The sequence below is a fragment of the Nipponia nippon genome, unplaced genomic scaffold (assembly GCF_047370975.1).
Source record: "Nipponia nippon isolate SJK-2023a ecotype South Korea unplaced genomic scaffold, ASM4737097v1 scaffold_2, whole genome shotgun sequence".
NCBI lineage: Eukaryota > Metazoa > Chordata > Aves > Pelecaniformes > Threskiornithidae > Nipponia > Nipponia nippon.
The window spans coordinates 113,583,361-113,596,328 of record NW_028262336.1 but is presented as its reverse complement, the minus strand read 5'-3'; the positions used below and the strand labels follow the sequence as shown (position 1 = coordinate 113,596,328).

At 36.4% G+C, this 12,968-nt stretch overlaps 1 protein-coding gene across 7 annotated transcripts in view; it reads left to right on the top strand.

Moving 5' to 3' along the window:
* ATM (ATM serine/threonine kinase) overlaps positions 1-12,968 on the top strand; it is a 79,784-nt gene that overhangs the window by 50,669 nt on the left and 16,147 nt on the right. For 6 of the 7 annotated variants that reach the window (XM_087759237.1, XM_087759238.1, XM_087759235.1 and 3 more), the window contains 9 exons: positions 553-641; positions 737-839; positions 1,856-2,004; positions 3,404-3,508; positions 4,023-4,142; positions 5,217-5,451; positions 7,877-8,044; positions 10,864-10,983; positions 12,008-12,225. In XM_087759237.1, coding sequence (XP_087615363.1) covers positions 553-641; positions 737-839; positions 1,856-2,004; positions 3,404-3,508; positions 4,023-4,142; positions 5,217-5,451; positions 7,877-8,044; positions 10,864-10,983; positions 12,008-12,225 — 1,307 coding nt within the window. The remainder of the gene's footprint in view (positions 1-552; positions 642-736; positions 840-1,855; positions 2,005-3,403; positions 3,509-4,022; positions 4,143-5,216; positions 5,452-7,876; positions 8,045-10,863; positions 10,984-12,007; positions 12,226-12,968) is intronic. The other variant, XM_087759236.1, reaches the window with a different exon arrangement.

The following is a 12,968-nucleotide window of genomic DNA, read 5'->3' as shown; positions in this document are numbered from 1 at the left end:
ACTGTTCCCTGAAAGAAGTGACCTCATGGTGGTAACCAGCCAAGTATTTTTCAGTTTGTTTTGTCAGAGAGATATGTTCATTAGAAATCAGCAAGTGGTGTAGCAAGTTGTAATAATCAAAACCAAAGTAGTATTATCTCCTACAAGTTTATTTGATACATAAAATCTGATTCAGTAGCCTTGTCTAAGTTACTTCTTTCCATAGTTCATTATTCAAGAACTGTGCTTGCATATCTTCAAAATGCATTGCTTAGCTGGTATGTCTGATGCTTATTCAGTACCACTGCCTTTTGCTTTTCACAACCAGTCCACCTAAGGCCCAGTGCTGTTTTTTTAGTAACTTGCCAGAGAAGTTAGGTAGTCCTGAAGAGTTTTAGTAGTTTATCATCCTGTGATGATAGCAGGCTCAGATACTGCATAAAGGAAAATTAAGCAATGATAACAACATGTTACATGGAAGGACTTGTATTTATAAACTTACACGATATGTATAAAACTCACTTGAACTATTTCCAAAAGAGATAATTCTTCGTTTTATGGCGCATGTTCTAGGACCTTCTCATGGACATATATAGAAGCATTGGAGAACCTGACAGTCTCTATGGCTGCGGTGGAGGAAGAATGTTACAGCCATTAGCACGGTATAATTTATTAATGTTCTTATGTTCTTTAAAGGTATTGCTTTCATTTATTAGTAAGGAACTTAAGTTGAAAACTTCCTGTTAACTTACAACAGGATAAGGACGTATGAGCATGAAGCAGTATGGGAGAAAGCCCTTGTAACATATGACCTTGAGGCAAGCCTCTCTCCATCTACTCGCCAGGCAGGAATAATAGAGGTAATTTTATTTTATAATAGGAAATAAATGTAGGACTTGATATCCATCATACTGAGAGTCATTTGTAGTAAATGCAAAATTGTTTTAGGACTAAAAGAAATCTTTTTGGTCATCCAGTCCAGCCCACTGTCATAGGCATCCAAACTGTATAATGTAAGACAATGCAATATTTATCCTGAAAACAGTAAGGCTTCTAGTCCTCTTGTCACTCACCTGTAATCCTTATCTTGGGTAATGAATTTTGTGAAATATTTCAAAAGAAATATATTTAATTTTATACAGAATTTGGCCAGCTCCTAAAATGACTCCATTATGGCAACCATCTCACTGAAACTGTGGTATTTCTGATAAAATAAGTAAACAAATAGAATTGATGTTGTCTTATTTTCATCCCTTAAAAATACGTTGCTTTTTTAGCCTAAAAATGCTTATACCAGTTCTGTAATAACATAGCACAGGTCTATGTGTTTCCCGTCATTTCATTTTCCTATGGTACTTTTCTTTTCCTACCCCAAATTCTTTAGTATCATTGTTAAAATTCCGTTGTGTTTCTCCTTCGTAATGGCTGCACACATACCTGGATAAGCGGTCACAATTGTAAAGTCATTATGGTCTTCAGATAGGAGTTTAGGAGTTGTAGGAAACTTTTTCAAATCCCCACCAGGAAAAACAGTTCATTAAGAAGTAAAACCAGTTTTGGCTTACTACGCAGAAATGATGGAATGGAGAAATATGAGCAGATAGTTCATTTGAAACACACCATGGAAATTTGTTTCAAAGAATGCCAGCCACAGTAGTAATGAAACTGTTTTTCTGGGGTTGCAGGTATCAATAGTGTGATTAGTAGTCTTATTAAAAAGTTTTCCTCTTATATAGTGCTGAGTTTAGAAATACTTATGGTTCTACCTTACCTGCAAAGGCTTCTTTGTTTCCAAAGGTAAACCAAAGCCTTTTTAAAAAACAGTTCCGCTTATTAAAGAAGGAAAACCAACTTTCAGTAATTTTGTTAATTCCAGGCTTTGCAGAATTTTGGGCTTTGCCATACTCTTTCCACGTATTTAAAAGGACTGGAACATGAAAACACTGAGTGGTGTGCGGAACTGCAGGAAATACGCTACCAGGCAGCATGGAGAAATATGCAGTGGGGCCACATCTCTTCTGTCAAGTAAACTAACTTACTTTTTTGCTAGTTCTTTAAGTGAAAGGCAATGGTTTCAGTTCCAAGCAAAAAGATGGCATTAGAATATAATTTCTATGAAACAGGTCACCTAATTTATCTTAATCATTGAATTGGAAAGCGGTCTTTTTCACTTAGACCTGTCTGTTCTGTATGCACGTCACTTTTCATTTTCCTGGGAAACTGTATGGAGTTGATTCTTCTTTTTGATTGCTTATAACTATAAACTGAAATTTTCCATTTTTGACTCATGTAGTAGATGTGTCTTAAGTACATATGAGGGACAGATAGTTTTTAATGTTTAATTTATAAGCAAACAGGGAAAATATTACTTGGTAAGCCACAAGAGGTTATCAAGACCTGGATAAGCAAACACCGGTGTTGATTCATGGCTACGCCCTCATAAGGAGTAATCTCCTTCCTTGTGTAATGTTGGATGCCTGGCATTAGTTATTTCATATGACTGGCCAGGATATAGTGTGAACTCTGTCCCTTCCTAGTACAGCTACATCATTGCACATTTTAGGAGGAATACAGAATAGATTGCCTAGATTTTGGCAAAAGCAGAAGTTACATGATGGATTCTTCAATAACTCCTTCTACATTAACTTCTAGTAGTCAGAAGAATGGAGGATTTTTCTCCTAAGACTCTCTTACAGAGAGATGGGTCTGGGGAAAATACTCTTGGTATGTTCATTCTCTTCTGCACTGTCTTAAGATCATTGTTTAGAAGCACTTGGAGGACTTCACAGACATATCCTGTTGAAGGGCATATGCCATGCCACAATTAAAACAAACTTCATACAGGTGGGCTCTCTTTGTCCCTGGGTTAGGGTCTGTATAAACCTCTTGGGTAAACAGAATATTCAGCTTTAATACAGGAGCAGAAAAACAACATGTACCATGAAAAGAGAGAATGAGATGGCAGGAAAGAGGAGGGTCAAGGAGAAGAAGAAAGAAGAGAGAAAAGGGCAAAGAAGAGAAAATTAAATTGAACACGATGGGTTTTTTCAGCCTTCTGATTTTCTTTATTTTTTTCCTTTTTAAAAATAGTTCTGAAGTCAAATGTAAAAAATTATTGATTCTGAACTGAAGTTGTATACATACCATAATATATATCTTTCAGCATAATACTGTGAGAAATGTGTTATGATTAAATTTTTATTGTGCAGTTTGTTTTGTGTATTTTAAAAGAACAGCTTGAATTTATAAAATACTAAGTTAATCTAAAATTTAAAGGGTTGCATTATTATTTTTTATCATGCAAAACAGCAATCCATCCAACTGCAGAAAATGTACTACTAAAAATATTTGTCATAGAGATAAAATCAACTTCTTTGTAGAAAAATTTAATTTTCCTTTTTTTCATGTTACTTTTATTTTTAAGAAATGAAACAGGAAGACCAGGGTACCATGAATCATTGTATGATGCTCTTCAGTCTTTACGAGATAAGGAATTCTCTGCTTTCTATGACAGTCTTAAAGATGCCAGGTAACTCTATGCAACTATCCTGCTGTTAGAGAGAGAGAGAGAGACAGAGAGTGTGTGTGCGTTTGTAGTCACAAGTTATGTATAAAAGACTATTATAGGGTTTTATGGGCTTAAATAAAGAATATAATTAATACTTCCGGACTGCAACTTCATTTCTAAGTTTTTTAACTTAAATTTGTCTTTTGTGCATATACAATTTGTGTGCTAACTGAAGATACATTTCCTGTAGTATACATCCCTTACTTTCCAGTCCTCTTAAGTGGATTTGAATGCTGGCTGCTCTTCTTCAGCTAAGCTATGACATAGGCTTTGGAGTTTGTATATGCTTACTGTGTTTTCATTTATTGACAAACTTATATTTTTGAACTTTAATGGTAATACAAAATAATTCCAAACCGAATAGTTTTGCTGATTAAATTCTGTTCACTGTATCAAAATTATCTTATGGATATTTGGAATTACTTGTGGATATTAAAAAAAATAATAATTTACTATTTCTCTGTTAAATCCGTAGAGTGAATGAAGTAGAAGAGCTGTGCAAAGGCAGTCTTGAGTCTGTTTATTCATTATATCCAACTCTTTGCAGACTACAGCTAATTGGAGAGTTGGAAAATATAGGTCTGCTGTTCTCCAGGTATTTTTTTAAGCTTGTTTCATACTCCTTTCTCGGTTCTCAGGATTTTTGGTAATCAAGTCTAGCACAAAAATAAAATTATCTCAACAAATTTTATTCAGGAACGTCTCAAATATCATCTTAAAAATCATCTGGATTTTAGCTTTACTGTGTGAAGACAAGTCTAGATTCTCTTTATTTCGAGACTGGATTTATTTGTGGTCTAGTTTCAATTCTTTGATATTATGCCAATATTGTATTTTAAAGAATTGTTTTCTTTCCTTTGTTTTGAGTTCCCTGGTATACTCTAAGGTAGTCATATCTCCTAGCCTTTGGTTTACCAAAGTAACTGAGTCATCCTCTTCTCGTTTCCTTTCTAAAAATGTTTTCCATTTCCTTGATGATACCCATAGATCTATTGAAAGTTGTTTCAGTTTGAATCGCTTTCTTCATGGACCACTATTACCATCAGTATTCTACCTGAATTCTTAACGTTGCTTTTTAATCATAGGAAGGTATTTATTTCTGTAGTGCTATTAACATTGAATTTTTTCCGCTATAGTGATATCAGTTTGGTAGCTTATAGTCATCCTACAATCATTTAGCTTGTCCAGGACCTTATGAACCATTGCTATGTGCAGTTAATGAATTGCTTAAGAAAATAATACATATAACGACAACCTACACAGCTACAGTGTCACAGTTTGGAATTTATTCTTACATTAATCCATATGCAACCTATATAATAAAATAGGAATCTTGGTCTCTAATCTGTTAAGTAGCCCTATGTTTGAATGTGATTCCCTTTGCTGATGGACCTTGAACACAACAGTTTTTGATGCTTAATCAAGAATGTTTACAGTGGAGCTGTTCACCTTACTGACGTTGATCTCTTAATCTTCATGTTTGTTAAAACCAGAAGCCTGAGAATTTATTCTGCACGTTAATCATCGTAAGGTCTTATGGACTGTTTCTTGGTTTTGAACTGTAGATTGTGAACTACCTCGGTAGTTTACTTTTGTTACTCATCTTGCACTTCACTAATATTTAGCAAGAATTAATAACAGATCTTTTTTCTTTTGGTAACAATTGCAGATCTGTTACTACTCAACAACTGAATGATGTTTATTTGAAATGGCAGAAACAGTCCGAGCTTCTCAAGGACAGTGACTTCCGTTTCCAGGAACCTATCATGTCTCTGCGCACTGTAATTTTGGAGATCTTGCTTGAGAAAGAGGGTGAAAATACCAAAAGAGAATGTATTAAAGACATCCTGACCAAACATCTAGTGGAGCTCTCTAGATTGGCAAGAACTGCTAAAAATACACAGGTAACAAATTCTGGGAAAGATAATAGAATCAGAATCATAGAATGGTTTGGGTTGGAAGGCACCTTAAAGATCATCTGGTTCCAACCTCCCTGCCATGAGCAGAGACACCTTCCACTAGACCAGGTTGCTCAAAGCCCCATCCAACCTGGCCTTGAACATTTCCAGGGATTGGGCATCCAGAACTTTTCTGGGCAACCTGTTCCAGTGCCTCACCCACCCTCACAGTAAAGAACTTCTTCCTTATATCTAAACTAAATCTTTCAGTTTAAACCCATTACCCCCTGTCCTATCACTACATGCTTTTGTAAAAAGTCCCTCTCCAGCTTTCCTGTAGGCCCTTTTCAGGTACTGGAGGGCTGCTATGAGGTCTCCGTGGAGCCTTCTCTTCTCCAGGCTGAACAACCCCAGCTCTGTCAGCCTGTCCTCATAGGAGGGGTGCTCCAGCCCACTGATCATCTTCGTGGCCCTCCTCTGGACTTGCTCCAACAGGTCCATGGCCTTCTTATGTTGGGGGCCCCAGAGCTGGACGCAGCACTCCAAGTGGAGCCTCACAAGAGCAGAGTATCCATCAATGACGGATGTTTAGTTTTTTAGTTTATAAAAGAACTTCATTTTTAGTAGTACTAAAGATTAACTGTATTCTAAGTTTATTCAATGAATGAATTAGTTGTACTTGAACTATGTAGAACTTACTCATAAAATGTATTTATGGGTATGTTTTCTGAATTTTGTTCATAACTGTAAGCTACTCTATGATGTAGATAATATAAAAATGAAATTTTTGGTGAAGAATGCTCTTACAGCTCTGTTACTGTATTTTGGTGCAGTTTTATATATCCAGCTTTCACTTGCATCATACTGTTGTAGTGTTCCAGAGTAAAGCTGCAAGAAGAACTCCATTGCATCTGTATATTTAGTGTTGTCTTCAAGGTTTTATAGTCTCCAAGCACCATTGCACTGTGGGAAATCTCTCTCTGTGAATGACTTAATGGGATTTGAACTATCAATGGTTTCTGCAGCTGCTAATGCACTTAAGGTCCAGAGGCCTTGGCTTGTTCTAGGTAATGCATCTGGAGGAGTAACTCAACAAGAATTTATAGAGCAACAATATCCTCTGAGGACCTCTGCAGAAAATAGTTCCAGCTAAATATATAACCTAGAAAGATGTTTAACACTTCACATCTGTGAAACTGTATTAAAGTTTGATTTCAGGAAGGTTCTAACTCTTTTTGTGAATAATGATGAAATCAGTAGAACAGCTGGCTTTGATTTCATAAATTTGCAAGGTTTACTCAGTGCCTCCAGAATTGTTTGGGAAAATTACTTCTTCAGAATATTTTTATCTCATGCCTGCCCAGCCACTAACACTGTGGTGATGAGTGTCCTGTAAGAGCCTCAACAGAGGTTAATTTTTTTCACTTTGTTTTTTAGTTACAGGAAATTAAAATTGCAGCACCATATTTGGGGAGGATTAGAAGGTTCTGAAAGATTGAGCCAGTGTGTTTCTGAAAACACTGTTGTTCCAGCCCCTCCAGTGTTGTAGGTCATGTGCAATGTCTGGAGCATACTTCTGGGTCTTATCAGTCTTTCAAATCGTAGGATGATAACCCTTTCCTTTTGACACACTAGTAGTTGACAACACTAAGCGTCTGGATGTAGGAATGTTCTTGAGGAAGCTCTCTTTGCAACTAATGGCTTCTATTCCTCTTTGGTGCCACTACCATCCATCAGGAGAAGGAATAGAGTGCCATACAGAATCATCACACTGACCACTAATTGAAGGACCCAAACTTACATTGTCATTTACAGGCATTCTTACATTTTAATTGTTTACCTTGCTTATTTAAAAGTTTGATTGATTCAGCTATTGGTTGGACAACTTGTGAAAATACACTTTAGTCTTGATCTTTGACATTGTTAAAAAGATAGTTTGCTCTTTGTACTATCACAGTGATATTAGATTACTAAATAATGAGAATGTTACCTCTTCACTCATATCACTGGTGAAGTAGGCATACAAAAGAATTATTGTATGGTGGTGCCATTTTTCTTAGTATTTTTCTGCGGTCTCTTAGGATGTAATAATAATCACTAAGCTAAAATCACTAAGCTAATTTTTTCAGTAGGTACTGATTGTAGAATTTCTATACTTTATACCTTCAAGTAATTTAAAATATTAAACATTGATACTTTATTTTGGGTTTTGTGAAGTTTAGTTCCATAGTCTATTTTTGTTGTAAATCAGGATTTTCTGCAAGTATATAGAAAAATAACTTCATCTCTTTGCTGCAAATAAATTCTTAGCATTGGAATAGGCAGAATATGCTGCACAAGTAGAGCAAATGAAGATGGAGTTTAAAAACAAAACTTGCTGTGAGATAAACGTATTTGACGTAAATAATTGTTTATGTTTTTTCAATTTCAGCTTCCAGAAAGAGCTATGTTTCAGATCAAGCAATACAATCCAACAGGATATGGAGTTTCTGAATGGCAACTAGAAGAAGCTCAGGTTTTCTGGGCTAAAAAGGAAGAGAGTCTTGCACTGAATATTCTTAAAAGGATGATAAAAAAATTAGATGCAGATTGGTTTCAGGTATGTGTTATAGAACGTATATACTTATGGGAATTAAATTATTTAAGATCTTGTTTCCACTTTCTGAAGTTTTCCCTTGGAAGAAAATTAAAAGGCTGTCTGCCATATTACTAAATCTGTTTTGTACTCTCAAAATGTCTGAAAGCAAAAAAAATCTGTATTAGCAATTCTTATCAGGGGTTTTCAAAGCGAGTCGGTAAGAGTGGCAAATGTTAGAATTAATTATTTTGCCTCCAGTGCCACCACTGTGAAATATGTAGCTTTTTAAAATCAGAGATTGTTTCCCTTGATAAAAAATTAACTTGTTTTAAACAAAACTGTTACATAGAAGTGTATCATCTTGTTCTGTGCAAATAGTTAAAGAAACTAATGGCCAATCAGCATCATTTAGGCATAGAATCATAGAATCATTTAGGTTGGAAGAGACCCTTAAGATCATCAAGTCCAACCATTAACCTAGCACTGCCAAGTCCACCACTAAACCCTGTCCCTAAGCACCACATCTACACCTCTTTTAAGTACCTCCAGGGATGGAGACTCAACCACTTCGCTGGGCAGCCTGTTCCAATGCCTGACTACCCTTTCAGTGAAGACGTTTTTCCTAATATCCAACCTAAACTTCCCCTGGTGCAGCTTGAGGCCGTTTCCTCTTGTCCTGTCACTTGTTACTAGGGAGAAGAGACTGACTCCCACCTCGCTACAACCACCTTTCAGGCAGTTGTAGAAAGCAATAAGGTCCCGCCTCAGCCTCCTCTTCTCCAGGCTAAACAACCCCAGCTCCCTCAGCCGCTCCTCATAACACTTGTGCTCCAGACCCTTCACCAACTTCGTTGCCCTTCTCTGGACACACTCCAGCATGTTGATGTCCTTCTTGTAGCGAGGGGCCCAAAACTGAACACAGTACTCGAGGTGCGGCCTCACCAGTGCTGAGTACAGGGGGACGATCACCTCCCTGGTCCTGCTGGCCACACTATTCCTGATGCGTATTATGCTGGGAACTGTAATGGTGTACACGTTTTTGTTAGAAGAAGAGTAATAATGAAGATTTTATCTCTGGTCCTTATCATGTAAAAAAAGACTAATACAGGGAGACACTAATAGTATCTATTATGCTAAAGAAGCATACCTATGTTGCAGGCATTTCCCTGATGTCTGTAGGGAGTCTGTGCAAAGGTGGGAGTATGAGTTGAGGCTTCTATTTCAGTGGGGCTGAAGCTGTATCACAAAGTTTTTGCCTGGAAGTTGCCAAGTTTTTTGTTGCTAATTTGTCCGCTTCTGCTAAGAGTCTTACTGACCTGTGCTTCCCTGGAACTTGTTAAAATATTGATGTCACATCTGCCACCTGCCACTTCTCGTATATTAAGGCAGTTTTAAGCAAAAACTTCTATACCTCTTTTAGTAGTTCAGTTATTTCATCTGTGAATTGCTGTAGACCTTTCGGAAAAATACATTCTGATCCTAGTGAGTTGATAGTTTTCATTTTGTCCGTTTTTTCAGTAGCCTTTGCTGTTGACAGTTCAATAGCAGACAGACCTTTGAATCCCTCCTAAAGAAAGGCTTTGCAGTGGGACTCTTCAAGCTCCTCCGCAGTGAACACAAATGCAAATAATTTAATTTCTTTTCTGCTTTATCTTCTCAGGGTGCTGTTTTTTTATAACTGTTGTCTTTTTATTAAGTGGGCTGTCTGGTGGCTAGCTGCTCCTCATATGTTTAAAAAATGCTTTTTTATTATTTGTTGAGTTGTCTTCAAGTTGTTTGGGTTTTTTGGACAGCTTGATGGTGGGATTTTATTTTTTTATTTGACAGGATATTTTATGATTTTTTTAATATATTTTCTTTTTCACTTGGACAAAACCTCATTTTGTGTACTGATGTAAAAATTTCTTCATCATCCTTACCTTTGTGTAGCCATGATGGCTTTCTTAGGGTATTTTTTGGAGGGTAATAAACATTCTCTTTGAAACTGGATACATTATTAAAGAATATCACACTTCAGAAAAGCTGGAGAGTTTTGGGCCAAGTTCTCCATACATACCAGGGCAAAATCAAGAGTTGCTGCTCCTCTTTTGATTTTCATGATTGCTCCGTGAATCAGTTGACAAGGGCCTCCAAAAATTTAGTCCTTCTCTCACCTTCCAGTGTTATGTTTACCCTGTCCACCTAATGAGGTTTTGTGTTTTTGCAGCTTATGATATCCTTCAGTATTTCACAGTCACTGTTGCCATCTTGATTAGGTGGTCTTTAATATGTACCCTATACTAAAAGTATTTTGGAAACTTGTCATACTATACAGTTGAAGCTGAGCTTCCAATCTGGAGATAAGTCCTTTGGAAACCTGGTCCATCATCTTCTTGGAGCACTTTTAACCAAGTTTCTATGTAGAGGTCTGTCTGAAAAATTTAATGATCACACATAGTTATCGCAATTCCTGAATGTTTCCTACAGAGTGTACTATGGTACTTCAGACTAAATGGGGATATTAGAAAATACAATTCTGGAAACATGCTGTGAACTTATTTAATTTTTATTACATTTTTTCATTGTTTTATTCTGTTTTTCATTGTTCAAACTGTCAGGTATTTAAAAATGTGTGCTCTCCTTTAGTCTAACATAGAATGTGAATGTGATTTAAGGTTATTGACTACTGTAGATGTGGATGGTAAATGACTCTGTAGATATATTATGTGTAATAAACTCGAGTGATTGAATTATATTCAGGGTTTAAAAGCTTTATAAATTCCCTACCTCATATGTAAAAAGTATTTTTATTTGATGCCTCCTTCTTTTTTCTTTTTTTCCCAAAACTTGCTTTCTCAAAGGTTGAGAATGATCCTCATCTGAAATTGATGTATACAGAGTGTCTGAGGCTGTGTGGAACCTGGTTAGCAGAAACGTGCTTGGAAAACCCTACAGTCATCATGCAGAAATACTTAGAAAAGGTGCATCCAGTCTTAGAAATGTGCAGTCTTCAAGATAATGCTCTGCTAAAATATGTTGTTAAAATGACAAGTAAATTTTACAATGCAGCTTTTCTTTTTCTGGATTGAAAATACGGATTCTTATAAAAATATTATTGTTTCAAGTAGTATTGTATAACATTGTAATCTTATAAAATATTCAGAATATGGCTTTGCAGAATTCATAGTGAAACTTCTGTGTAATATTGGCTTAAAAGTTCGGTGATAATGACTGCTAGTCCTGTTTCCTATTCCACCCCATCCCCGTCCTCTCCTTCTTAGGACAGATCAGTCACTTAACATGTTTTCAGTATGGGGATTGTATTTGCAGCAGTCTCTTTCCAGGTGCTGCAAAGTCTTGTACTAGTGTTTCAAAGTACTATATTTGTTTTTAAACTCTTTGTCAGTAGTAGAAACATTTTTATTAATATTTGCCTACTCTGCATTTCTTTATTTCCTGCTAATTTGTGAAACTCTACATAGTTGTTTTTCTCTGTTATTCTCTACATGGTTTCTTCACTCTGATGATTAAACTTTCACATATAATTTCCTTTTCTTTTTGGCACTTTTTGGACTGTCCTGTATTTTTTTCTCACCATCTTATGATAGAAGGTTGTAAAACTATTGTAAAACTTCATGCTTAGTCACTCTAAAAGATAGATATCTGTAGGAGACTCCTGTATGGTTATTAAAGCTGTTTCATACAGGATAATCTTTTTGACTGTTTGCACTGAAACACTCCTCAAAGATGAAATTCACTTAGGAGAAAAATATTCAGCTTGGTAGGTTTTATTTTGTATGTATATATATTCCATCATAGGCAACATTAAATAATCTGGTCAAGCCGATGACCCTGCTTGAGCTGGGGGGTTGGACAAGGTGACCTCCAGAGGTCCCTTCCAACCTCAACCATTCTGTTTTTCCATGATAATAGAGTTTAATCAAGTATTATGCAGCACTGTTAATCTGATTATCAGTCTTATCGTTATTGTAACTTCCCTTTTAGGCTGTAGAAATTGCTGCAAGCCACAGTGGAGACAGCAGTGATGAGCTGAAGAAAGGAAAGATGAAGGCTTTCCTGTCTTTGGCTCGTTTCTCAGATAATCAGTACCAGCGAATTGAGAATTACATGAAATCCTCAGAGTTTGAAAATAAGCAGGCATTACTGAAGAAGGCCAAGGAGGAGGTTGGCCTCCTAAGGGAGCGCAGAGTTCAGACAAACAGGTGAGGATTCAAATGAAGAGGTGGTTACTATGGAGCCATCAAAGGCTCCATCTTTACTAATTCTCTGTCTTTCTGGGCAAGTGCTACAGCACGGGTCACATCTCTACAGCTGAATTTTTCCTTCTTTTCACAAAATAGTGGCCGAATCTGTAGTGCTTGTTGCAAATAGTTTCTGAACTGTGCCTGAACATGGTCTAGGAGAGTGCTAGATAGTGTGGGCCAAAACTAAGCCAAGGAGCGTTACAACAGTTAAACAGTATGGATGATCATGGGCCAGAATACACATTTATTCCCTAGATCTGTTTAGTTTATTTGACAGAGAAAACGTTACAGAGTAAAAAATAAATGTTTGAGATTTTTCTCCATCACACATTTGGTGAAAGTGTAGAATTAATCTTAATACAGAACTCAAAGATTTAGTAAGAGCAATTGCAAGTGAGCAGAAAAATTTGAACTTCAGCAGTTGGAAACTGAAGTCCTTACACAATGATCTGTACTGCATATTCACATTTACACCAGTATTGAGATTAAATCATAAAAAAAGAAAAAAGACACTGACTGAAAATTTACTTAGAGTGGTGGGTCTGTGTGGACATACACCAAAGAAATAGCTTCCACAATTTGGTTTCTCAGTTGTTTATTTTACTGTGCTTGTACATACAAAACAAGTAAAAAAATGTTAAATTAGTAAGCAAGAGAAGTAGGGACAGCCTTGCTTGTAAGTTCATTAAGAGATTAATTTG